The sequence below is a fragment of the Cebus imitator genome, unplaced genomic scaffold (genome assembly GCF_001604975.1).
Source record: "Cebus imitator isolate Cc_AM_T3 unplaced genomic scaffold, Cebus_imitator-1.0 Scaffold193, whole genome shotgun sequence".
NCBI lineage: Eukaryota > Metazoa > Chordata > Mammalia > Primates > Cebidae > Cebus > Cebus imitator.
The window spans coordinates 3,418,023-3,444,718 of NW_016107508.1; the positions used below are offsets into that span (position 1 = coordinate 3,418,023).

Sequence of the window (26,696 nt, forward strand, 5' to 3'; positions counted from 1 at the left end):
ATTCGGCTGTTAAAACTTGTGCATAGTTGGCGAAGTTCTCGTGTTGTATTTTTCAGCTCCATTAATTCACTTATATTCCTCTCTAAATTGTGTGTTATTGTTAACATTTCGTCAAACCTTTTTTTCAAAGTTCTTAGTTTCTTTGCATTGGGTTAGAAAAAGTTCTTTTAATTCCCAGAAATTTCTTATCATCCACGTTGTAAAGCCAACTTCTGCTAATGGAACACAGTCTTTCTCCATCAGGTCTTGTTCTGTTGCTGATGAGGAACTGTGATCCCCTGTAGAGGGAGAGGCATTCTGATTTTGGGTATTCTCAGCCTTTTTAGGCTGGTTTCTTCCCTTCGCTATAAATTTATCCATCTGTGGTCTTTATAATTACCGTCTTTATAGTTGGGTTTCTGAATGGACGTCCAACTTGTTGCTTCCTGGCGCTAGAATCTGAGCAACCCACTGCGCCGGCCAAAACAGCGGCTTTAAGATTGATGGTGCTTTTCTGACTCTGCACCAAAAACCGCCACACCAGGCAGCAGCAAAACCGCTTCACCGGCCTCAAGAGTCGCGCTGGCGACACGTGGGGCTCCTCCGCTGGGAATCTCCTGGTGCGTGAGCAACAAAAATTGATCTGAAAGTGTGGCGTCCTCTCGTTCTCTGCTCTTTCAGTGGGAGCTGCAATCCCAAGCTGCTAGTGATCAGCCATCTTGGATCTCTCTCCTGAGCTTTCCTTTTGTCCTTGGATGAAGGCCTTGACTTCATGCATCCTTATAATTTGATATGGCCACACTTTCCCATGCTTCCTGTTCCACTAATGTTATAGCCATGAACCTTAATGATAGGAACTGGAGGCTGGGTGGGTTTCTTTTGTCCTTGCCCAGTCTAATAGATTGAGTAGGAGAAAGGAGGTAAAAATGCCTGAGAGACATTATCTTTCACTGTCAAGGGTTCACCTGTTTGGAGTAGAGAGGGAAAGAAAAGGAGAAGAAAAGTAAATTCCAAACTTTGGACTTAATTCCTGGTTGGTTCACCAAAATATGTTACCAGTAGAGGGTATCCAGGTTCTTGACATTTTGAACAAAGAATTGGACAAAAGGCACAAACAAAGCAATGAAAGAGAGGTGCAATTTATTGAAATGAAAGTATACTCCACAGAGTGGGAGTGGGCTCCAGCAAGCAGCTCAAGAACCCAATTACGGAAATTTCTGGGTATTTAAATACCCTCTAGAGGTTTCCCATTGGTTACTTGGTGTATGCCCTATGTAAATGAATAGGACGTAGATTACACAGTTATTTACTTGGTGTACACCCTATATAAATGGAGAGGATGTTTCCTGTCATTGCTGAAGTAAAGTTACAAAGTTTTTACTTGGGCATGGAAAGCTGGGGCTTTTCTGTTTGACTTAGGCTCCCTGCTTCCAGACCCCATTCTCCTGCCTCAGTTACAGTGGACTTTCTGTAGGGTTGTAGTCTTCAGAGAGTCTTGTAATCCTTTTTATCAGTCTTGCGCAAATGAGAGGCCCTCCTTGATAGGCTCCTGCCTCTATTTTGTTAGGGTTTGGCATAAGTGGCTCCATATTGATTCTGACAACTTCCGCATTTCCCTCTCTTGATAACCTTTCTCTGAAAACACTGCTGATCAGTCATCCTGTGGTTAGGTTTTGCTTATAGCTCAGTACCAGGATGGACTGTCCTGGTTGGCCTGGTCCCACATTGGAGGGAAGGGATTGGCAACTAAGAGTCAGTGTCAAACCCTTTTGGCTAAAGTAGCTCTCAGGCTAAGTCTGCCTGGAGTTCAGTGTTAAGTGCAAGTTTGTCAGTTACATGGGTGTCGGTTATTATTTCAAAGCACGGGGCCAGCACTGTTCTGTTAGCTATTGTATTTCTGTAGAAATTTGACAGGCAATAGGTACAAAGTTGAAAAAGGACCATATGAAGCCAAATTCATAATAATATGATGACTCCAGTATGCATAACAGTTTTGAATCATGAACCCAAGCCTGAAGATAACCAATTAAACAAATCAAATGACTACGGGGAACCGGGTGAGACTTACATCTGGATCTCAGAGGAAACTAGAATAATTCAGGATTCAGTCCACGTTGTAGGTAAAGAATAAAAACTTAAAAACATTGAACAAGGTTACAGTCTAATAACAGGGTTACTACAGATTTTTTTTCTGAAACATAATTTTTTAATACCTCCATTTCCACCAAAGGTAATCAAAATAAGACCAATATGTTTCTTCACTCAGTTTAGCCTCATCATACTTAGCCTATTTACTTAAGTGCAGGAAGAATGGTAATTGACCACATAGGAGTCTCAGATTTAAAAACCTCTTTAGGCTAGGGAGCCCAACTAAGACAGACTTTAGACTCTATAGCAATACCTATAGACGATCTTCAATATGACATCCTAGTCAAAATTTTAATAATATAACCAACATTTTTAGTTGTATCCTGTTATAAAGAGGGCAGATTCTTATTAAGCTTATGCAAATATTTACCACAAAAATGAGAACACTCATATGTAGTTTCCGAATTTTGGAGGGATCAGGTTGGGGGGTACGGAAAGTAAATGTTTCCATTTTGTTAACAAAAGTATATTTTACCTGCGGCTTGTAGCTGCAGTGAATGAAGCACTCAGACAATTCCAGCCGAGCGGGGCGGGGAGCAGCTCTTCTGAGACAGTGCCCAACCGAATATTTATTGAGAGAGCTTGCTGAACTACAATTCAGACAAAAAACATCCACCGGGGGCGATTTGTGATGGGATCATGAGGCACACATGGCCTTGTTGACTATCTCTAAAAGCATTCAGACTACATTCTCAGGAGGCTGTTTTCAGCGATCCTTATCACGCTTTTCGTCCCTTGCCCTGTTTGCAGGGTCAAGGAGCTAGAGTCTTCTGCACTAACAACGTACATGCAGTGCCTCAGTATTTTTCCATGCCTTGAACTCAAGTGCCTTATACGTAAGCTTGAATATGTTGCCATGCAACCCCCACATTAACTTGTTGTGAGCTGCAGATAGCTTAAAAAAGATTTCCTTCTATATGGAAAACAAAACATTAGGAAGAATCAGCAAAATTTCAAATTGAAATCACCTTGCAAGCTCCTGATCCTTCTGCGTCAGCCCCTTAAGTAGCTGGAATTACGGTCTGTGCCACCACACCTAGCTAATTTTTGTATTTTTTTCTAGAGATAGGGTTTCACCATGTTAGCCAGGCTGGTCTCAAACTCCAGCCTGTTGGGATATAGGTGCAGACTTTCACTACTGCACCTAGCACTGCAATTGTGTCTCTGCGGTGAGAATCTACACCAATGGAAAGATCTGAAACTCAAGCCCTGCTGTTCAGATTCTTTTGTCCCATGAGGTGCTCCCTTAATGTGATACTCTTCCCATTTCCCTAGGGATAGGGCTTCCTGAAGTCATTGGTATTGCTCTTTTGGGTCTATCCACCCAGTGGGGCCACCGGGCTCTGAGCTGGTACTGGGGAGTGTCTGCCAAGAGTCCTGTGATGTGGTCCATCTTCAGGTCTCCCAGCCATGGATATCAGCACCTGCTGTGGTGGAGGTGGCAGGGGAGTGAAGTAGATAGACTCTGAGAGTTCTTGGTTGTAGGTAGGTTGGGTGTGCTGGCTTTCTTGAATGCTGGTTACGCTAGCAGTGATGGTGTCAGTTGGACAGACACAGGGCTTCTGGTTAGCCAGGATGTTGCAGGCAGTGGTATTAACTGCCATTTTCTCCTTCCTGGGAGCAGGGTTGTTCTGTCATGAGTTGCTGTAATGGCCTGAGTTGGCTGGCCTCCAACCAGGAGTTGGCACTTGCAAGAAAGCCCCAGCTACAGTATTAGCAGTGGCATATAAGCTTTCTGTAAGTTGGCCGGGGGAGGTATTCTCATTACTAAGGTGATGGGTAGGGCCATAAAGCTCCCAAGGGTATATATCTTTTGTGTTCAGCTACAAGAGCAGGTAGAGGAATGCTATCAGGTGAGAGAGCATGGTTAGGTGAGTGTGGGCTCAGATTCTCCTTGAATGGGACTTGCTGTGACCACTGTGGGGTATGTGGGGCTGGTCTCAGGCCAGTGGGGTTATGTTCCAGAGGGGAGTGTGGCTGCCTTTTCCTAGCAGTATTGTTCACCAGGTAAGTGGGGAGAGCTGGTAGCAAAAGGCCTCACCCACCTCCCATGCAGTTGGAGAGGCTGGTCTCACTCCTGCAGTGCCCCGCTAATAGTGCCATGTTTAGATCCAGGCATCTTGTGTGTGCAGAGCTTAGATCTAGTCCCAGGCCATAAACTACCCTGCTGAGCAAGCAAGCTCGGCTTTCAGGTTTCTCCCCTCCGTGTCTGCCTACAATGTCAACTGCGGCTCCTGCCTTATGTGCAGCAGTTCCATTCATCCCCTGGACTCTGCTCAAGAAAGTTTGTGCTCAGCTGAAATTATTGCAGAATTCAGTTGGAAGCTTCTTATACCCTGTGAACCCTCCCTGATTCTGCTGAGTTCCTTAAGCACCCCTGTGAGATAGAGTCAGGGATAGCTTCCCTGGGCTTAAGCTGGAGACCAGGAATGTCTACAGAGCTCTTCCTGCTGTTGCTTTCACTTTTATATTTTGCACAGCTCCCTAAACCCGTTCCAGCTCTAAGTAGGGTTAAATCCTCCCGTGATCTGGATATTCCAGGTCCCCAGTGAGGATGTGTGTTTGGAGACAGGTTACCCCCCTCACACTTTGGGAACTCAGTTTTTGCTTGTCTCGCAGAATGTGCAGTGATATGCCGCTTCTTTCAAAAGATCTGTAAATTCTTTCTGTTTTCTTGTATGGTCCTGCAGTGGTTCTTGGAAGTTTGTGGTGTAAGTCTCCACACACTGGTCTGTCCATTCAAGTGGGAGCTGCACATTAGCTTTGTCTCCTATCTACCATCTTCCCCGTCGCTCCCCACCATGATGTTTGAACACATAACCAGCTAGAGTCCCCAAAGGAAGGTTGTTCTGGTATGCCTTAGAATTTGGGAATCCCATTCCGTTTCTTACTACTTCTTGAGAGCAAAAGGAAGTCTTATAAGCAGTTAAGGAATTTTAAGGGTTTGGGCAAAGTGTTTGTTTTAAAAGCATGATTGACACAGGGATACTTCTTTTACTTGGTGGAAGGGCTTTGCCCTCCTTGTCTGACTGGCAGCCATGATTCTCCTGTTGCATGGAAGTTTTCCTGAGACTGGTAGGCGTCTTGTGAAAATCTTGCCATTTGTGCTCAGTTTATTCTTACACAGGGGACTTTGTTCTTTGGAGACCAAAGTCCCTCATAGTTGGTGGTAATTGCCCTAATGGCTTTTAACTAATCATCCCATGCCCAGTGTTGGTATATTCATCTTTCCTCTTGAAAGATATTGAGAAAAAAAGTGGTGGGGGGGAATGTAAAAGAGTCATATCATTTACTGATGTGTGTGAAAACAAACATGAAGTCAGAAGAGAACTTACTAGAAAGACAAACTCTTTACACCCGAAAGGAATTGCCAGAAAAGACAATATGTTTTATAGTCCCAGGAGGGATGCAGAGTCCTTTATTAATGCAGCCTTACCCAAACCAGATCCTGAATAAAGTCAAAACTCAACCAACAGGTGGAAGTCCAAGAATCCACGTGGAGACTCACTGAGGCAAAGGGGCCAACCATGGGAAAGAGCGGATGGGGCTCAGGTGGGTACTGCACATGATTCCGGGGGCTGCTGGTGCTTCCGAAGTGAACTTGCTTTGTGACCTACTCTTCTGACACCAGATTATGTCAACCCCAAATAACAGAGAGGGAGGCACTCCATTGAAAAGAGATTATTCAGGAATGAATGACAAGATTTTTTTTTGTAATTCCAGAATACATGTACCATAGTGAACTATGGCAGGGCCACAGATGTAGCCATGAAGGCAAAGGAAGACAAAGGTTTTTAAAGGCAGAATGAGGAAAGTTACATAAGTGGTTTGAAACAATGATCCTTGCCTGCAAGTGTGGCATCAGCCCAAGATTGAACAGGCAGTTGCTGGGGAGTCACCCACTCAGAAGTACTCTCTATGGAAGGCTGCAGTGGCTTTCTGCAAGGTTGTGGTTTTCAGAGCATCTTTGTAATAGCTCTTATCATAGGCATGTGTGCATGAGAGCCCCTTCTTGGTGGCCTGCCTCCATTTTGTTAGGATTTGGCATAAGCAACTCCATTTTGATTCTGACAACTTTCATAGTGTAAAGGCTTTTGGCCTGAGCTGCTGAGAGAATGGATTCCAGGTTCAACAGTGACTTGGGCCAGAGCAGAGACAGGGAGACAACCTAGGAAGCTCCTCCAGTCATCCCGCTGAGAGATGCAGGAGGCTTAGTCCATGACTGGAGTTGCAGAAGTATGAGGAATGTTCAGATGAGATATTTCTGAAGGTGAATAAGCATTCACGGGTAGACTGCTGTGAGGGGGAGAAACCATGTGGAGTCGAGGACTCCAGGCTGCTTAACCTGAGCTGCTGAGAGAATGGGGCTGCCCTTACAGAGCTTGGGCAGCTGTTGGAGGGACAGCTTCCAGAGGGGAAGTGGGAGTGCACTTGGGTCACTTCATGTTTGAGGTGCTTCTCAGTCACACACAGGGCATGTTGAGTAGGTCTAGGCTAAGCACATCAATCCGCAAGTCACCAGAGTACTTAACGCAGTGGGACTGGGCGAAGCGCCCTGGGGCGTGGGGCTAAAGCAGAGGAGTCTGAGGACTGCCCCTGGACACACCCACACTGTGCTGAGATCCGGGAGAGGAGCTGAATGAGACTGAGAAGGACAGGCAAGTACGAAAGGGGTTGAACCGTGGAGAATGAGTCGTATTTTGGAGGCCAGGTGAGGAACATGTGTTGGCCTCCTGGGGCTGCTGTCACAAAGGACCACAGATTGGATGGCTTAAAACCACAGACATTTACTCTCTCACAGTTCCGGCGGCCAGAAGTCCGAAATCATAGTGTCCCCGGGCCATGCTGTCTCTGAAGACTCTTGGGGAGAATGTCCATGCCACTCCCTAGCTTCTGGTGTCTGCTGTAACATCCTTGCCTTGTGGCCACATCGCTCCAGGCTCGGTCCCTGTCTTCACATGGGCTTTTCCTGTGTGACTCCAAGTGTCTGTCTCTTCTTTTCCCTTATAAGGACCTCAGTCATACTGGAGTAAGGGCCCACTCTACTCCAGTATGGTCGCATTTGAATTACATTTACAAAGACTCTATTTCCAAGTAAGGTCACATTCACAGGTAGCAGGTGTGAGGACTTGAACATATCTTGTCGGGTGATGTAATGCAACCACAACAAAGATGTTTTCAGGAAGAGAGAGTAATCACCCGTGTCAGACACTGCTGAGCGCTGGGAATGTTGAGGCCCAGGAGGGAGCGTTCTGAATGGGCACCAAGGAGGTCAGTGGGGACTTTGTAAGTCCAGTTTCCTGGGGACTGGGTTGGGAGGAAGGCTGATGGGGACGGGTTTGAGAGCACATGAGAGGAGTGGTGGGTGGTGAGTCATGCCTGTGCTCACATCTTAAAGACTCACTAATGTTCTAGTGCTTTGCATTAGATCCTCTCATTAATCCCGGGAGGTGGCTGCTCTCATTATCTTACACATTTTATAGAGGGGACAGAAAAGCTAGGTAACTGCTCAAGGTCATGCAGTTCTGAGTCTGGGTGCCTAACCACAGTGCCATCCTGCCTCTCCCTGAATGGACAGAACTATCACGAGAAGCTTTGCTCTAAGGAGCAAAGCAAAGTGAGGCAGCAGCTGGAGGAAGGTGTGGTGTGAAGGGAGAGGTTGTCTTTGTTTTACTGGTATTGGGAACAATCCCAGAGAGAGGGACACTTTGATGATGCAGAACCAAAGGAGGCACTACTGGAGCATGACTTGCAGTAGGAAGAGCAGGTGGGCCCAGTGCATGGGGGGACAGGCACACAAGCAGGGAGGCACACGGGTGGCAGGTGCAGGCTCTGCTCATCACAGAAGTGGGAGGGCAGGAGGAATGTGGAGTGGGCGGGTGGGGGGGTAGGCTTGGTGGTGACAGCAAGGGGAAGCTGTCTTCTGGTTGCCTTTTCTTGGTGACTTAGGGAGGCAAGAGAGGAGGTGGTGCAGGTTTGATGATCAGGGAGCAGTTGTGAAATTCGCATACTCTGAGAGTGGGGAGTGAAAGGAACGGAAAGACACAGTGGGGTTGAACATGAGAGAGGAAGAGGAGGGGAGAGAGCTGAAGGGTATGTGAGGGGCACTTGCCATGAGTCGGAATAGAATCTAAATGGGCGAGGAGGGTAGAGAGGATGTCGGTGAGTGAGGAATAGTGTTACAGGTTATGTTGTCCCCCCACCCCACCAAAAATGTCTCAATTCCCAGTAGCTGTGAATGTGACCTTATTTGGAAACTGCCATTGCCGATGTAACTAAGGTGTGAGTTAAGATGCAGTCGCACTGGAATAGAATGGCCCCTCATCCAGTATGACCACTGTCCTTACGAGCAAAGAAGAGACCTGAAGCCACAGAGGGAGAAGGCTGCATGAAGACAGACAAGAGATTGGAGTGATGCAGCCGCAGGCCAGGAGCACCAAGGACTGTCGGCAGCTGCCAGAAGCCAGAAGGAGGCAGAGAGGACCCTCCCTGAGAGCCCTCAGACAGAGCGTCGCCGTGCTGACTCCTGGACTGTGGACTTCCGACCTCCAGAACTGAGAGATAATTGATTTCTGTTGTTTGGAGCCACCCAGGTTGGGGACCTTGGTTACAGCAGCCTAGGAAACTAAGACAAAGATCAGAAATCCCGGGGTGGCCGGAGAACTCCCAAAGCTTGTGTTAGAGTCAGAAAGCTGGAAAGGGAGGAGTCAGGGCCTCTAGGGGGCTGCTCACTGCTGATAACAGGGAGGGTACCATTTTGTTATTTACAAGGTCTAGGGCAGAATGCTAATAAAACTGATAATACCTTCTGTCATCTGAGCCTTCCACTGTGGCAGCCACATGCTACGCGTGGCTCTTGGGCTCCTGAGATGTGACTAGTACAACTGAAGTAATGAGCTCTAAGTTTTATTTCATTTTTAATTCATTAAAATTTAACTAGCCACACATAGGTAGTGGTTACCGTAGTGAGCAGCACAGGCCTAGGGTGTGACTGAGGGGATGTACGTCACAGACTCCAAGGTCTTTGGAAGCGAGGAAGTAAGAACGGAAAGACATGTTTATGGGAAATGTCATCTGAGTAGAGATTGAAATCATAAGACAGGTCAGGAGCCGTGATAGAGAGAATGGGAGGACCTGAGCCATGAGCTAAAAGCTTCAAGGAATGGCAGGGAGTGATGGGAGGCTTGAAGCTGATTTTTGTACCTTCTCTTACTTGGCTGAGACCAAGGCCCCTCTTCTTGGGGAGCTCGCTGAGCTCACTCCTGCAGGTCCTGAAATCCCCAGAACTTTGGTCCTAGCTGCCTAAGCATCCCAGTCCCTACCCGTGTGACGGCCATTGTCAGATGTCCCTGCCAGCCCTGGGAACTCAAAGCAATTCAGGAGGCCCAGGCATGCTCTGCCCAGTGCTGCAGGGGGCCCAGCCTTGTGGCTGGGACAGGTGACTTCTGATGGCGGGACCTGGGGAGGCTTCCTGCAGAAGGTGCCATGGGTGGAGCTCTGAGGATGGGGCCTTCACCTCTGACCTATGGCCTAGGATGGGTCAGGGGCTTCAGAAGAGGGAAAGAATAGCAAAGCTGAATTTGAAGTGGAGCTATCAGAATCAGAGTGGACCCACCCTCACAGGTTTGTGGTGTTTTTTTTGTTTTATGTTTTGTGTGTGTGTGTGTGTGTGTGTGTGTGTGTGTGTGTGTGTGTGTTTTGTCTCCAGGCAGGGCTGCTGTAGCAGCTGTGATCTGAGGAGGTGAGTCACTATGGGGAGGAATTCAAGCGCCCTTCCCCCACATCCCCTCAATCCTGAACCTCTGGGAGAAACTAGCCTTGACCAAACCCAGAAGTCCCCAAGACATATGTGGGTAGCAGTGGAGTGGGAAGAGTGATGAGAACCTTGAGCAGCAGAAAGCAAAGCACAGCCATTAAAGGCGCGGGCCTTCGGAGGCAGCCAGAGCTGGGGCTACTCTCAGCTTCCACCAAGTACAAACCATGCGACCCCAGATGAGTCATTTGAGCAGTCTGAGCCTGGGATTCCTCCCCCTCTAAAGCAGGGCCCATGGTATCCATGGGTACTTTTGCAGGGAGTTGTCAGCTGAGCTGTGTCTCATTCCTCAAAATTATTTGACAAAGCCTGGTAGCCCATCCACTGAGTCAGAAGCTTTTGAGCTGCTGTAAAGCAATGTCCTCCAATGCAGTGGCCAAAACTAAAGAAACTCATAACGTTTCTCTGTCACCTGCATCTCATTTCAAGTGTTTAACGTGGCTACCCTAGTAGACAGAACGGAAAACAAATATGGCTATGATTGCAGATAGCTCTCTGACTGCACTGCTCTGGAGATGTTGGGGAGCCCTGGAGGACCCCCGCATGCTTCTGCAGGGCCCTCAGGGCCTCCATCCCCTCGCCTCTTTGGAAGAGCAGCTCTGATATTGTCTACTTTCAACCGTGTGCTTGGAGAGATCATATTTTCCTTGCCGAAAGGGAAAGTTTGAAGACTTCTGTTTTTATTTGACTTCAATGTATTTATTTGACATTAGGGGAACAGAGGCCCAAGGAGGGCCAGCGAGCCTCACATGGTGTCAGTGAAACAGTTCTAAACAGGCCTCGGAATTCAGATTCTCCTGGGAGCTGGTCCACTGGCTGCTTTCCACATTGACTGCCCTTGTTTTGAGATCCCATCCCTGCTCCAGGTCTTTCCCGAGAGCACAGCAGACACCACCTCCACAGGAAGATGTCAGGGAGGTCTGGGGGGTCTGTCTCATGGGGCCAACCCCACATCTCCACTTTGCTGCATTTGTGGCTGTGGTGACTGTGCCTGTGGGGCTCAGTGCCATGGGCTTCACCTCAGGAGGAATCACTGCGTCCTCCATGGCAGCCCAGATGATGGAGGGGGTGGAGTTGCCGCGGGCAGCGTGATGGCTACTCTGCAGTCAGTGGGTAAGAGTTCCGAACAGGATGACCAGAGCCGGGAGATGATCCAGCCCCAAGGCTGGACCCCAGGGAGGCCTTTCCTCTCCCTGCAGTTCCATGACCCTCAGCCTCCTGGGCCCTTTTTGTCTTCCTGTCACTGTCCTTTCTTCTGGTTGGAGGTGGGACCAGGGGTACAGCCTAGGAGATCTGCGTTCCTGGTGAACCCTACAAAAGCCAGGCAGGTCCTCTCCCCTCTCTGGGTTATTGGAAGATAAGGAGGCTGCCATTTCTCAGGGTCTGCCCTTTTGCTGGGATTCCCTCACCAGAGTTCATGCCTCCTTTCCAGGCAGTGGCCTGCAGCAGCCCCTCCCAAAGCAGAAATCCTAGGGTTTTAGGAAGTAGAGGTGGGGAAAAGGGTTGGGCTGCCTGGACCTCAGGCATCTGGAGGGAACCAGGGTCTCTTGCCTCCAACCCCCTGTTAGGAGCTGCTACCCCTCCCTGTGCCCTGTGCTCACCCTCTCTTCTCCCCCAGGGGCAGCTGGACTCTCCGTGACATCTGGAGTCATCCTGAGCTCTGCTGGGTCAGCTCTTGGAGCCTGGCTGGGTTGCTTTTGCACCCTCAGCTGAATACTGCACTGAAGCAGGGAGGTGACTCTCTTGATGGAGATGACTCTCCTGGGCCTCTGAAGGACAGTCTTCAAAGGACAAGTCCCCTACTGCCAAAATCATCCAAGGAAGCATGAAAAATAAAGACAAGAGGCTGCTGATCTTCTCCTAGCATCAGTTCCCTGTTCTTGTGGTCAGGATAGAGCACAGCGCTGCAGCAGGAGTGCGGGGCAGGGAGGGACTCAAGAGGAAGGAGCATGGGATGTCTGTGACCAGAGCCAGTCTGACTCCAGGCTTTCCACTCACTCTGTGGTCCTGAGCAGGTCATGTCTGCCCTTTGAGCCTCAGTTTGCTGCTCTTCAGATCAGGGAGGCAGCCAGAGTCAGCGTTATAGGATGGTGTGGCTCTTGGGTCAGTGCTTGAGCCATTGATGCTCAATTACGAAGCCCTTTGTCCCCATGCCTGACTGATCCCTTCCTTTTCCACCCAGGACTCAGGGTGTGGCTGTATGATTACTCTAGAAGTTGAACAATACTGCGTTTGCCTGGCCGATGGGCCTTCTCCATACAGATAGAAAAGTTTCATTCCTCCAGGGAACTCTGTCCCTCTCGGCACAGAGCCCAGGCTCCTTAGCCCTCAGATGGACTGAGCAGAGCCTGTGAGGATGGACAAGGGGCTGGGATTCCTGAGAAGTAGGCCGATGCAGAACACCCATTTCCAGAGACCTACTATGTGCCTGGCACCTGATTTGGGACCTACTGTGTGCCTGGCCCCAGATCAGGTGCCAGGTGTCCTATGCACACTATGCACACTGACCTGTTGTCTGCCACCCGGCACCTGCTTGGCCGTTAGAATAAGCCACAGTTGACTTCTGGAAAGCCTGTTAAGATTTGGCCTCTGATCTCAACCTCGGTCCCACTCTGGGCTGTTTGACCTTCACACTTATTATTCCTTTACAGCTGTATTCCCATAGGGCTCTCTCTGGGATGCTGACTGAGCTGACTCCCACAGCTCCCAACTGGCCTCAAGGGCTCCATCCCACATGATCCCCCTGGCTGCAGAGGATCACAGAGATCCATCTCTGCCCTGGGTGCACAATGTTGGGGAAGCCAGCCCTTAACCAATGATGTTAAGGGACTTGGGGTAAATTACAGAAATGACCACATTCTCCTCCCTTTCAGCATGGCTGTACAGCTCCTCCCATCAAGAAGTAGGAGTTTCTTTCCCCTCCCTTTGAATCTCTTCTGGCCCGGGGAGTTGCTCTGGCAGATAGAACGCAGTGGAAGTGATGGCATGCTAATCTTGAGCCTAGTCCCTAAGAAACCCTGCAGCCTTCTGCTGCAACGCCTGGTCCCCATCACTGCTATGAGAACAAGTCAGGCTGGACAAGCACACAAGGCCCATTCATTCCAGACAAGGCCCCAGACATGGGAACGAGCCCAGGTGAGATCTGCGAAAGCCGACCTGCAGCTACCTGCAGATGGTTGAGGGACCCAGCTGAGACCAGAAGAACCACCTGCCTAGATTGCTGACCCACAGAATCATGAGCTACGTAACTCTTTTAAGCCACTAAATAGTGTGGTCACTTTTTATCCAGCCACAGGTAACACAACATAAGACAATGTGTACAGTCCCTGAAGAGGATCAGGCTATATGGCTCATAGGACAGAGAAGGCAGAGGTTGATTCTAATTGTAGCTACCTGAAAAGACTTCCTGGAGTAAGTGCTGTGTTACTTAAGGATTATGTAGTTGTAAGTACTAGAAATTTGACAGCACCTTGCTCAGAGTTCAAGGGATTTCATTGATTTACTAAATGAAAAAGTCCAAAGGGAAAGTATGTTTCAGGCAAGATTTGATTCAGCAGCACAATGTGGATGTCAAAGACCTGTCTTCTGTTCTTCATTTCTGAGGCATCAGCTACATCCGGTGCCTGCCAGCTCTCTCAGTTACAAGGCAGCTGTTAGCAGGCTCTGGAAGCTACCTTCTTTATTCATGTCTCCCAGAAAGAACCTTTTTTTCATGCACTTTCTCCTGAAAAGCAAAGAAACGTCTTTCCCAAATACTTCTAGTAAATGTTAATGCTGCTATCTTAAATGAAGTCATTTACTCATTCCTAAAACCCATTAGCTTAGCCCAAAGGCTGGGTGGGATGAGCTGATTGGTTTAAGTGCACCTGGGCTCACCTTTAGACAGTGCGAGGAGAGCCCATGCCTCTGCTACACTCATAGTCAGGGCAGGAGCTCCTATACCTGAAAGAGGAGGTTTCTGTTTCAAAGAAGAGAGGGGGGTAAGGGACACTGAGTCTGTAAAGGACAGCATGGGTGATGTTCTGAGGGAAGACGGGCCTCGAGGACCCTTGGGGGAAACTAAAGTAGGCTCCCAGCCAGGCTCACTGCGTCTCTCTCTGTCGTGTTATCTTCTCACCCCGCCAGCCGTTAAGGAACAGCACACTGGACCTGAAGGCAAGTGGACAGTAGGTTACCGTCTTTTTAGTTTTAACTTTACAGCATGGGATTATATTATTTTCTAATGAAAATTAGCATTTTATTGCATTTAAATTACTTAAGAAATCTTGAAGTACCTTCTACTCTTGAAAACCTAAATTCCTACAAGTAAGGCTAAAGCCCCTTTATCTCTGATGAGCATCCTTGCCCCTCATTCCGCCCCCAATCCCACTCTCAGAAGTAAAGTGCTGCTGCAATTTCATACGTTTCTTTCCATGGACCTTCCTCCCTTTTATATTGTGATTAAACCTCATAAAATTTACCATCTTGGCCATGTTTTTTTGAGACAGAGTGTCACTCTGTCACCAGGCTGGAGTGCAGTGGTGCAGTCTCAGTTCTCTGCAACCTCTGCCTCCTGGGTTCAAGCGATTCTCCTGCCTTGGCCTCTTGAGTAGCTGGGATTACAGGTGTCCGCCACCATGCCTGGCTAATTGTTTTGTATCTTTGGTAGAGACGGGGGGGTTTCACCATGTTGGTCAGGCTGGTCTCTAACTCTTGACCTCAGGTGATCCACCCACCTCGGCCTCCCAAAGTGTTGGGATTACAGGCGTAAGCCACCTTACCTGGCCACCATTTTTAAAGTACAGTTCAGCAGTGTTAGATACATATTCACGTTGTTGTGATACAACCCCAGAATTTTTTCATCTTGTGAAAATGAATCTCTGTCCCCATTAAACAGATCTGCTCTGCCCCCTCCTCCTGCCCTGGGAATTCTACATTCTGTCTTTATGAATTTGACCACTCTGGGTACTGCTGATTGGTGGAATCATATAGTATTTGTCACGTGTGTGTGTGTGTGTGTGTGTGTGTGTGTGTGTGTGTAGAGATGGGGTGTTGCTTTGCTATGGGAAGCCTCTGACCTGGGGCAAATCACTGAACCAGACCGCATTTCCTCATTTGTAATATGGGTAGGGGGTGTCCTCTCTTTTTCATGTTAGTGAGGAGATTACAGAAGAACAGTTACCTTACCTGCCATATACGCCTTAAAATGTGATTGGTTCTGATTTCCTAATTTTAGTGTCTTTTCAATTGCTCCGTGGAGATATAAGGAAGTCCCAGAACTGTCTAAGAAGTTGGCACTGGGGCTTTCAGGAGGAAGAAAGCAGCACCCCCCTGCCACCCCAGGGGAAATAGCATCCCTCAGGGCCCTGGGCTAACACACGTCCTTTGGTAGCCCCAACTCTCCAACATCCCTCCTTCCCTCACCCCAGGTTCCTTTCCAGGCCTGCTGTCCCCACAGCTTACAGCAGCCTCCCTAGCCCCCTGGAGCCCCTCACATCTTTCAGGACAGTGGGAGGCAAGCCAGGTTGTGTGCCCATCACGTCCTTAGAGCTCTATCCCTTTGGCTGAAGTTGAGGAACTCTTACTCTCTAGGCCATGGAATTCACCCGAGCAGTGACTGGTGTGGCCAGGGTGGCCTCTGGCTGTGCTGCAGCTTTGCCTGTGGGTGAGTGTTCCCGGGAGGGGCTGCTGCTGGGGGCGAGGAGGCGACTGTGGCAGGTGGCAGTCCCGTCCAGGGAACCATGGGAGAGAAAATGGGGGAACACCTGCAGCCTTGCTGCCCTGCCCTGTCCTCCCACTGCAGGTGTCCGCCCCGGCTTTCCATCTGGGAAGGGGCCAGGGGCAGGCCTAGCCCTGGGTGTCCCACAGGTCCCCCCCACCCCCCGGCCCAGACCCCCTCCTGCCTAGCCCAAAACTATCTATCCCTGAGTCCCACTCCCTTCAGCTCTTCCTTCCCCTGAATTCACCATCAGAATTCACCTCCTTTGGGAGTTTCCCTTGTCAACAGGGTCCCTGCGCCCTACGAGATCTCAATCCAGAGTACTGATTTTAACAAAATTCTTCAGCCCACTTTTTTCACTGGTTTCTGTAAGATCTCTTTCTGGTTTTATTTATTTATTCTCATTTGTCTTCCTTTTCACCCTCAATTCCCATCCCTCAAAGTCAACCTTTGTAATAGATTTGATGTGTGTCTGGTTTTCATATGTATTTTTGCAGAACAGGTATTTTGTTTTGTTTGCATGCGTTGTAATTGACATGCAGGAGAGCGTGTTGTAGATCCCATTCTGTCGCTCTTTCCCATGCTGAACCATATTCTTGAGATCCATCAATGTTATTCAGTGAGCATCTAATCCTGGCTTCTACCTGCTGGCAAGTGCTTCTTTGCAGGTATCCACTGCCCTTTACCTTTCTGTCTCCTGGGTGGACATCAGGGATTCTCCCAACTCCACCAGCACAAATGGCATAGTCTTGAATGACCCCTACCCTGACTTGTGACCCTGCCCCAACCTCTACCCTGTATTTGAGCCCTGTGCACTCACCCTTTGCTGACCCTGTCATCCTCGGCTGCCCTGAGCCCCAACACATCTATCCTCAGACTCTTGTTGGGGGCATTGGAGGTTAGCTCCTTCATGCTGGGGTCCCTCACTGGCACCCTGTTTTGCGACTTGGAGGTAACTGGCCCTTGGCAACACACATCACTCTGTGTACCCCCAACTCAGTGCAGAGAAGTGTCATGAGCAAGTGAGGGCCTGGGCCACACCCAGCAGTCCTTTCTGTTTGTCAGAAATGCAGATGACTTCTCAGTTTAAGATCAGGCAATTCATAAAATTAAAATACTAACAGCTCAATTTGAGCCAGCGCTTTTATGTCCTAGTCGTGAAGTCTAGCACTTGAGGTCTGTCCATTTGTTTAATTCTTGTAACAACCCCAGAGGAAGATAAGAAGATAATACTATCTCTTATTTACCAACAGGGACAATTTACTGTTGTCCAAGTGCTCTGTGCTGGACAGGAGGGCGTGGAGGTGCTGCTTCCGGGCTTGAAACAGGAGGTAGAATAATGATCAATGACAAGAAGCATTAATATGCCTGGCACAGTGCCTCACACCTGCAAGCCGAGGCGGTGGGGGGGGATCACTTGAGGTCAGGAGTTTGAGACCAGCCTGGCTGGTTGGCCGGGTGACACCTGGTCTCTACCAAAAATACAAAAATTAGTCAGGCATGGTGGTACATGCCTGTAGTCCCAGCTACTTGGGAGGCTGAGGCAGGAGAATCGCTTGAATCCAGGAAGCAGAGGTTGCGGTGAGCCAAGATTGTGCCACTGCACTCCAGCCTGGGTGACAGAGCAAGACTCTGTCTCCAAAAAAAAAAAAAAAAAGTATTAATAGAAGTGGGGGAAGGAGGTCTCAGGGCAGAGAAGGTTCTGAAGGGTGCATAGGGCAGAGGCCAGGCTCCTTTGCCCTATCAATGGCCATCAGCTGAGCCTAACAGGCAGGCCCCCAGACACACAGCAGCCAGTTCCTGAGGGCTTTTGTGTGTCAGGGCCAGGCTTACCAGGCTGCCAGGCAATTTGGCATCACCTCTCCTGCCTGCCAGTAAAACTGAACCTTCTAACCTGATTATTGATTCCTGAGTCCTGGGGCTCATAAGCCCTCCAGGTGGCCTTTCTGGTCACTCAGGGTTTGACCTTCACACCTGCGTCTCTACTTCCTCCACCATCACTCTAAGGCCTCTCCCTGGGAGCTGGCTGAGCTCACTCCTGCACATCTGGCTATCTTTAGAACTCCTGGTTCTAAATTGCAGTTTTGGCCCCTCTGGCTGCTGGGGAGTGGGACCTCTGCCTGCTTCCCAGGGACTCACCATGTGAGGGAGCAAACCATGCATACCCAGTACTGTGAGTGGCTCCAGTCATGGAGGAGCAAGGATGAGTTCTGATTGGAAGAATCTGGGAAGGCTTCCTGGAGGAGGGAGCAATAGCATGGGCCTTGAAGAATCAGAAGCTTTCAAGTCATTCCATTCAAGCATTGCTCTCAAGTGGCATTCAAGCATTTCACAGTGCTTGCCCTGACTTCAGCCACACAGTGCAAAATGAAGCACATCTTTCTCTACCATGAGGACTTATTACATCTGAAGAGTTTTTCTGGACTATAGGAGAAAGTCATGGTATCCCTCACTAATAAACACTGACCCTGCTTCAGATGAGCTAACAGCCCTGCTCAGAAAGCATGACACCCATCCTCTTCACTTCTCCCTGTCCCGGTCAAACCACCAAGCCCTAAATTCCATTGCCAAGTATCCTGTGTTACCAGGAACGGACGTCAGAGTAGCATGCCTTCCTAGCCACATCTAGAAGGTTTTGTTCATTTTTATTCTGCCTTTTATTTGAACTAAACCTGGCTTGGGAGGAAGAAAAGAGAAATTCTGATTTCCCCTAATCAACCAACCAACCAACTAGGTCGGGACCTCGTAAATTAATCAGGACAAGCACTGGAGTCAAACCCTCCAGTGACCTTCGCCTTCTCCAGTAATTCCACTTCCCGAAACGAAACAGAGCAGTAGAGGGAGTCATCCCTTCTTCTGGCTCCCAACCTGGGGCAGCCCCCTCCCACTAGATGGGCAGCTGGCTCAGACAGTGGAGGGGAGGCCAGCGTGGATCCACTCACAGACTGTTCTTTTGGTTTTCAGCCAGGATTGCTTCAGTTGTGATTGGAGGTGAGTCTGTGGGGAAGGGGCTCAAGTAACCTCCTGCCTCTAGGGAGGTGGACTTGGGGAGCAGCCGGCCTTGTCCATGCCAAGGCTCCCTTCGCGTGGGTGATCAGGGGAGGAGGTGGGATGAGGGGCTACATATGAAACAAGGAACTAGAAATAACGGCTCTGGAAGCTGGAAGCAGGGAACCTGGAGACTGGGAGCTGGAATGTGTGCGGGCAGGGCGTGGTGGTAGCCAGGCAGGGGCCATTTCCCCTTGGCAGAACGTTCACTGAATGACCCTGGGCATGTCTTTGAACTCCTCTGAGCTCCCATTCCTCTCCAGGGAAAGGGTTGGTAATGCCCATTCAGGGCTATCATCAGGATTGCATAGGGTGAACCAATAGAGACTGAACACAGTAGACAGGAAAGAGATGCCGGGGCTCAGCTCCCCTTGGTTTAGTGGCTTCTGATGTGCTCAGTGGCAACACCACGGAGCCCTAGAGCGCCTCTTTGAGCTGTTCTGAATGTGCCTCTTACATAATCTCCAGGGCAAGATCTGCTCCTCTAATGAGATTTGCTCCCCAAATGATGAAAGCAAAGATGAGAAACTTGCAAACCACTTCCCTGTTCCAGCATTTGGCTAAGGCAGACACTGAGCGGGAGGTCAAGTGACTTTCCCAAGGAAGGTCCTGCTGCCTATCAGAGCTTGGCCCAGAGCCCTGTGCCCAGTGACCCCACTAGCTTTTCCTCTACTTCCCCCGCCTGGCTGTGCTCCCCTCGAGTCGTGCCTACTGGCCGTGCCCATAGTCTCTCCCAAGCTCAGAGTTCACCTCTTTCTCCAGATTCCCTGAGGTCCCCAAGCCTGACCCACTGTATGTGGGCGGGGGGTTCCTTCTCCTGAGCCCGTGAACCGACCCAGCTCCTCTTCCCCGCAGCCACGGAGGTGCAGGCTGTGCCTGTGGTGCTCGGTGCCAGGGGCTTCACTGGGGTGGGAATGGCCGAGAACTCCATAGCAGCCAAGGTGACGTCCGCAGTGGCCATCGCCGACAGGGGCGGAGTTGCCTCGGGCAGCCTGGTGGTTACTCTGCAGTCACTGGGTAAGCAGCCTGGCAGGGCTTGCTGGGGAGGGCGATGAGGAAAGCAAGAGCCTCCAAGGGCCCAGTCCTGAGCTCAGCCCCATGGGCCTCAATCTCTCTGTTCCTCTGTCTCTCTCTACCATTCTCTCAGGATTTCTCTGATGAGCTAACAGCCCTGCGGGAGATGGGGAGGGAGGGAAAGAGCCCTGGCCAGGAACAGCGGGCTCAGGAACACTCACCCTGAAGCAGACTTGCTGGGTTACCTGGGCGTCTCCTCCCTTCTGGGGTGCAGCCTCCTTCCCTGAAGAACGAGGCTGCTTCCAGCTCTGGAATTTACCACAAGAGTTCATGCCTGCAGCAGCCTCGCCCAGAACACCCGAGGGTGCTGGGAAACACGAGGGGAACTGGGTGAGGTCTCTGGGCCTCAGGCCCTCCTGAGGGTCACTGGAGTCTCTTCCCCCACAGTCCTGTCCCATAGAGCTTCCGTGACAGGCATGCCCCACTGCGTTCACCCTCTCCTTCCCAGGAGCAACTGGGCTCTCCAGGTTGACCAAGTTAGTCCTGGGCTCCACTGGGTCTGCTGCTGCGGCAGCTGGCTTTGTGAACTTCCTCTAGCTCCCTGCCCCTCGCCCTGCAGTGAAGAGAACTGTGCCAGGAGAGAAGGTGCCCAGCCGTCCTGACCCAGTGAGGAGCCAGCTATAGCAAACACACCTGGGGTGAAATATACCAAACCCTACACCCCAGAGGAAAACCAGAAAGAAAGGTTAATTGTTGCAACTCTTCCCAGAAGCTTTTCCTCTCGCTGGCTGTGGGGCCGGCCCAGAGTGATACTTGAGGTGGGGAAGGGGCATGTTAGGGCTCAATTCTCTTTCCCCACACTGTCATCACAAAAACTTGGGATATGATGAACCAAAATGAATCTAAATTTGAAGACAAGCTGTCGCTACCCTGCTACTGACTCCGTATGTAACCCTGGCAGGTCACCTCCTCTCTGAGTCTGTTTGCACCTCTCTAAATGGGGAGTTGAACTAAATGGCCTTCAAGATCCCAGCCAGGGCTTGTGTTTGGCTCAGTTCCCATGAGGACTCAAGAGCAGGGAAAGCGGTGGGGGAAGTGAGGGGTGAGGGGGGTGCGAACAGCCTGTTTTTAGCCACTTACCCCAAAGCCAGAGCCTCACATCTTTGCACACGTACCCCGCCCCCACCCTCTGCAAATCCAGTGGCTGTTTCCCGAGTGGTTGGCTTAGGCTCAGATATGTCACTGACAAGTCTCAACGTCAATGTCCCGAGTCGTCCCAGACTCCACTGCCCTGGCCCTGGCCCTTTTCCCCCAATAGCCAATAGGAAACTTTAATTTGTCAGGGCGCTGACCTTTCTTCCTTAGGACCCTGGTCCTGAAATGTCCTTCCCTAACCAGAACAAGGCCTCGTAGACACTTCTCATCGCTGCAATGTGTTCTGCCCCAGAGTATCAGGAATTCGTTCATATGTTGTTTTGCTGCTCCTTTCCACACTGTCTATGAGCACATGCTGTGGTCCATGCACAGGGCTGGACCCCAAGGAAGAGAAGGGCACAGCTCGGTCTTTACCTCAGCAGCCCTCACGGTGAGTTGAAGGGATGGACCCACAGGCAGATGGCCATGGGCACTGACCTCCGATAAGTGCTATGCCAGGGGCCAGCCCATGCCTTGGGGGCCAGAGGCATGTCAAGGAAGGAGAGTGTGGATTTTATCCTGAGGACTTTGGAGAGGCACTGAAGGGTTTTCAACTGTGCAGTGACCACAGACACTGCAACCCTGTGCACCCCACCCTAGGTTTCCAAAGGGAAGCAGAACTGTGAGTCTAGTGCTACAGACATTTCAAAAACATTCAACAACTCATCCACGTCTCTTAACTGGGTCAATGAAGCATGGTTTCTATACAGCCGTAGGAATTAACCTTCTCAGGGTGTTCTTTCAATATGTGATTCTTTTCCCCCACCTTCCCCTTTCTTTGATGCCTTGGGGAATCTGAAAAAAGCTGTGAAACTTCTCCCCACAAAATGTACACATTCCCCAAATAATTCCCTCGATGTTAGGGCATTCATTAGAACATTGGAAGACCCTCATTGAAGTGAAAGGTAAAACCCCCTGCATTAACTAGAAATCCGAGCCTTTCTGAAAGGAAAGCAGGTCTGACCTGGGTTTGGGAGGATGGACGAGCCTGCATCCCAGCTGAAGCCCAGTAGACAGTCCTGCAAGGCAGGTCACCTCGCAGCATCCATTATTCTAGGTGTGGGTCGTGACCTCCTCCCTTGTCCCGCTCATGAAGGTGAGGTCTTCCAGTTCCCAGGGCCTGTTTCCATTCTGGCAGCCAGCTCTTCACCCCACCTCGGCTGCATGGCTCTCACCTGATTCTTTACCTCTGACCCCTCAGCTTGGCCTTTGTGGCAGGCCTAATTCTAAGCATGGTGCCCAATGACCTCCCTGGCATAATCCCCTCCTCTCTGGGTGTTGGTGAAGCTTCTAAACATGTTGAGCTATCACTCCTGTGATTTTGGTACGTGAATGGCAAAACGGAGATTATCAGTCGGGCAAGGTAGCTCATGCCTGCAATCTCTGCACTTTGGGGAATCAGAGGGATCCCTTGAGCCCAGGCTGGTCTCAAACATGATGAAACTCCATCACTACACACAAAAAAACCCACAGACATTTAGCCAGGCACGGTGGTGCACACCTGTTGTCCCAATTACTCAGGAGGCAGACATGGGAGAATCACTTGAGCCAAGAGGTTGAGGCCACAGTGAGCCATGATTGTGCCACTACACTCCAGCTGGGCAAAGGGGAGTTTCAGGAGCAGCAGAGGATGCACGTGCCTTGGCACAGGGAACCTAAAATGCATGCGGGCAGAAGGACAGCTGGGGGTCATCCAGACCAGATGTGCCTCCCTGTAAAACCTCCATGCTTGGAAGTTCCCTCCTGCCTCCGATGGTCTCCGTCGGAGGTCCCCTTTCTCTTGATGGCTTCTCGGAGCTACTGCCTTCCACCCATGCTGCCATGGAAAGGCCCAGTTACATATCCCCCTCCAGGTCTCTCACTGAGCAGCTGGGACTTACTTCCTCCTGGGACATCTTTCCCTTTGCCTCCCTCCTCCTCTGTCAGACTTCCATTCACCTTTCAAGGCCCAGGCCTTTTGCCTCCTCTTCCAGGGAGCCTCCCCAGGTATGAGAACAGATCCCTACCTCCTCTGACTCCTCCCGTGCTAGCTGGAGTCTGTCACTGCCCTGAACATAATGGTCTGTGTCACTTTTGTTCGGGTAAGGAAGACTGGAGTCTTTAGGTGACTGATAGAGTTTGGATGTTTGTCTCCTCCAAGACTCATGTTAAAATGTGATTCCCAGCGTTGGAAGTGGGGCCTAGTGTTTGGGTCATAGAGGCGGATTCCTCGTGAATGACTTGGTGCCCTCCCCACAGTAAGGAGTGAGTTTTCATTCTATTTGTTCACAAGAGACCTAGCTGTTTAGAATAGCCTGGTATCTCTCTTGCTCCCTCTCTCATCATGCGACATGCCTGCTCCTCCTTCCCCTTCTGCAATTGTAAGCTTCCCGAGGCTCTCACCAGAAGTAAATGCCGGCACCATGCTTCTTGTATAGGCTGCAGAACTGTGGGCCAAATAGGCTGCTTTTCTTTCTTTCTTTTTTTTTTAAGATGGAGTCTCACACGGTCGCCCCGGCTGGAGAGCACTGGCGCCATCTTGACTCACTGCAACCTCCGCCTCTGGGGTTCAAGCGATTCTCCTGCCTCAGCCTCATGAGGCTGGGATTACAGGTGCCTGCCACTATGCCTGGCTAATTGTTTTGTATTTTTAGTAGAGATGGGGTTTCACTATGTTGGCCCATCTGGTCTTGAACTCCTGACTTCATGATCTGCCCGCCTCGGCCTCTCAAAGTGTTGGGATTACAGGCGTGAGCCACTGGGCCTGGCCTCTTTTCTTTATAAATTACCCAATTTCAGGTATTCCTTTATTGCAACCCAAAACAGACTAACACAGCGAGGGTGTGGTCAGGGCTCCAGGTCTTCACACATGAACTCAGCCTCTCCTTCAATCTTCCAGACATGGTTTGGTGACCATTCCTGACAGCCTCCTCCCTTAAAGTGCCCAGAGCCCAAATATAACACTTGGCACTATCTCTTTCTGCTGGCTTGCTTGTCAGCCTCTGACAGACTTTGAGGTTGGGCAAGGCAAGGTGGTGTCTTGTTCATTCTGGGTGTCTAGTGTCATTAATGAAGAAGAACAGAGGGCTCTGCGGTCAGTGGCTCCTGAAGTGCCCCGGCTACCCCTCACCCGCTCCCACCAGGAACCTGTGACAGTGCCAACACTGAATAAGGGGGAAATTGAGGCCCACAGAAGGCCCATGAATGGCCCTGGGTCATACGGCCCATCCTTGTAAGGCTGAGACCAACCAAAGCCTTCTGCTTACCGATGCTGTGCAAGGTTAAGCCCTCCCTCTGCCCCTCCATGACAAGGCAGGCTGGGAGGTGGGGAGAACTGGCAGCCTCCAGTTCAGAACTCCAAACAGAGCTGCAAGAAGCAAACACAGTGAGGCGCATCTGCACGTGACCTTTATTCCTCATGTTTCTCTGACTTGAGTGGGGGTTTTGGAGGTTCACCTTGGGGTACATTTTCTCTTGCCTCATCTCCTTCTCCCCAAGCAGGCCCCTATCGCTGACCCAATAGAGGCCAGGAGGACGTTGAATGATGTGGAGAGTCCAGATGCCCCTGGGGAGGAGACAGAGAATGAATGAGGACAGGGGACGGGCAGTGACCCAGAAATCCCGTCCAGATCCCCGCTTCACGTCCTGAAAACCCCGGTGCCCTGCTTTGGGTAGAGGCTGCTAGAGGCAGCTAAAAGACAAGTCAGGGGTGAATTCATGGTAACTGAGAGGCGGAGAGTCATCCACAGACAGACCCCAAGAGCTACAGTGTGTTCACTTTACACAGGAGGCCACTGAGGCCCAGAGAGGGCAGGGGACCTTGCCCAGGTCACCCAGGTGAAAGTGCGCAGGCATCACTTCTGGCCTGGGTTCCCTTGCTCTTCTTCCTACCCAGCACCCCATCACTCCTCCACTCCCACCCCAAACCTCACTCAGAAGGAGCCAGAAGAGGGGACAGTGAGGGAGAGACTGAAGATCCAGGAAGCTGAGGGTCACAGAACTGCAGGGCAAGGAGAAGGCCTCCCTTGGGCTCAGCCTCAGGCTGTCTTTTCCCAGCTCTGATGGTCTGTCCAGGACACTTACCCACCGACTGCAGAATAGCCACCGGGCTCCCCGCAGAAATCGCACCCCCATTGGCGATGGCTGCTGCGGACATCATCTTGGCTGCTACGGAGGACGCGGCGATTCCTGCCCCAGTGAAGCCCATGGCACTGAGCACCACGGGCACAGCCCCCACTGCCAGGGCTGTGGGGAGAGAGAAGCTGGGTGGGCTCAGGGGAGAGAAGCTGGGTGGGCTCAGGGGAGAGAAGCTGGGTGGGCTGGGTGCAGAGATGGGCTCAGGAGAAGGGAACCCTCCCCTTAGGAATTCCTTGACAGTTTCTGGGGACTGTCAGCTTTAGCAATAGGAAGACGGCAGCTTCGGGGTCTCATGGTGAAGAAGAGGTGGTGAGTGTGGAACCAGGCGAGGCAAAGATGTCATAGGAAGGCCAGGCATAGCCCTGATTTGTCTCTAACTTGCTGTGTGATGCGGTGAAAGTCAATACCCTTCATTGGGTCTCTAGGGGTGTGTGTGTGTGTGTGTGTGTGTGTGTGTGTCCGAACATAAATGTGAAAAGAGCCATGTGGAGTGATGCGGTGAAAGTCAATACCCTTCATTGGGTCTCTAGGGGTGGGGGTGTGTGTGTGTGTGTGTGTGCGTGTGTCAAACGAAATCTTCCTTCTACGCTTATCCTATATAAGGACTAGAGGAGAAGCTGGGGCTGGAATGGGAGGGAGCTTTTCCCTGGAGTATCTTGATGCTGCTCAGGCAGCTTCGGGAGTGGAGGGTGAGGGGGTGAGAGCCAGCTCAGCGCGTCATCTCTGCGGTCTCCCAGCACCCCCGGACCAGGCTAGGTGAGGGTCCAGAGTCAGAAGCGATCGATCCAGGTAACTTACCTCCACCCACTGCAGCAGCAGCTGCCTGTTCTAGAGAGAGTGCCAGGGGAAGGCAGAGGGGAGGGGGAGAGGGAAGAGAGAGAAGAAAAGGGAGAGAGAGGGAGGGAGTCAGTAATCAGCCGGTTAATGGAATCAGGGAACGGAGCTATTTCCCGTCCCTTCCGGGGCCGGGGTCGGGAAGGCCTGCTCCGCTCCCAGCCCGCCCGCCCCCTGGGGAAGCAAGACTCACTCATCATGGTGAGGCCGTCCGGGTTCCAACTCGACCCAGGAAATGACAGCGTTCTTGGGGTGTTCCTTCCTCCTCCATCCCACAGGGATACGCCCGTACTCTGCCCAGTAAGACGCAGGCCCCGCCCTCCCTACGCCGCTCTCGCCCGGGCACCGCCCCCGCTCCCCTGCTGGCGGGTCCCGGATCCACAGATCCACCGAAGAGAAAAGCGCTGGAAAGAATCTAGAAGCCGTAGCCCGTGGGCCGTGCTCCCAAATTCCTGTAACGCCGCCCCCGACTCCAACCAGGCAATAACAAAGCTGCAAATAAATAAATAAATAAATAATAAATAAAACGAACAAGATACAAGGAGAAAACCGGTGTTTAATTTCACCTCCAGAGAGACACTAACATAATACATTCTGGCACTTTTCCTTCCAGCCTGAATATGTAAACACCCCCTCCACTACCTGCCAAGTTCCCGTCACACTCCGCTTTGCAAGTTACCCACTTTAGTTAATCAGCCATTTAGATTTACCCAGGTTGTTTAATATTCCTCAACAAGATTTTTTTAAAGTCAAGTTTATTAAGGTGTATGTCATTTACACAAGTTTAAATTCACCCTTTTAGTGTACACTTCTATGGGTCTGGGTGACTTTGACAGCTCTGATACAGACCAT

The 26,696-nt window shown here is 50.6% G+C and overlaps 2 protein-coding genes and 1 long non-coding RNA gene across 7 annotated transcripts in view; 2 read left to right on the plus strand and 1 right to left on the minus strand.

Annotated features, from left to right (window-relative positions):
* The window catches only part of LOC108316872, a 37,205-nt gene extending 23,478 nt beyond the window's left edge, over nt 1-13,727 (plus strand). For 3 of the 5 annotated variants that reach the window (XR_005203185.1, XR_001830483.2, XR_005203184.1), the window contains 4 exons: nt 5,604-5,679; nt 9,836-9,868; nt 10,807-11,053; nt 11,559-13,727. This is a non-coding gene — a long non-coding RNA (uncharacterized LOC108316872). Of the gene's footprint in view, nt 1-5,572; nt 5,723-9,835; nt 9,869-10,806; nt 11,054-11,558 lie in introns of all 5 variants that reach the window. The other 2 variants (XR_005203186.1, XR_005203187.1) reach the window with 2 other exon arrangements.
* A 4,802-nt stretch (nt 13,728-18,529) lies between these two features.
* Nucleotides 18,530-21,294, plus strand: IFI27 (interferon alpha inducible protein 27). Its single transcript, XM_017546933.2, has 3 exons — nt 18,530-18,629; nt 19,509-19,703; nt 20,209-21,294. Exons 1-3 carry the CDS (start codon nt 18,530-18,532, stop codon nt 20,295-20,297), a joined length of 384 nt encoding a protein of 127 aa, XP_017402422.2. The 3' UTR covers nt 20,298-21,294.
* Nucleotides 21,295-24,262: 2,968 nt separating this feature from the next.
* IFI27L2 (interferon alpha inducible protein 27 like 2) lies at nt 24,263-26,180 on the minus strand. Its single transcript, XM_017547009.2, is given in 5 exon segments — nt 24,263-24,364; nt 24,366-24,438; nt 24,957-25,118; nt 25,809-25,838; nt 26,038-26,180. Coding segments are annotated over 5 exon segments (354 nt in total). The 5' UTR covers nt 26,045-26,180; the 3' UTR covers nt 24,263-24,282.
* Nucleotides 26,181-26,696: the final 516 nt, after the last annotated feature.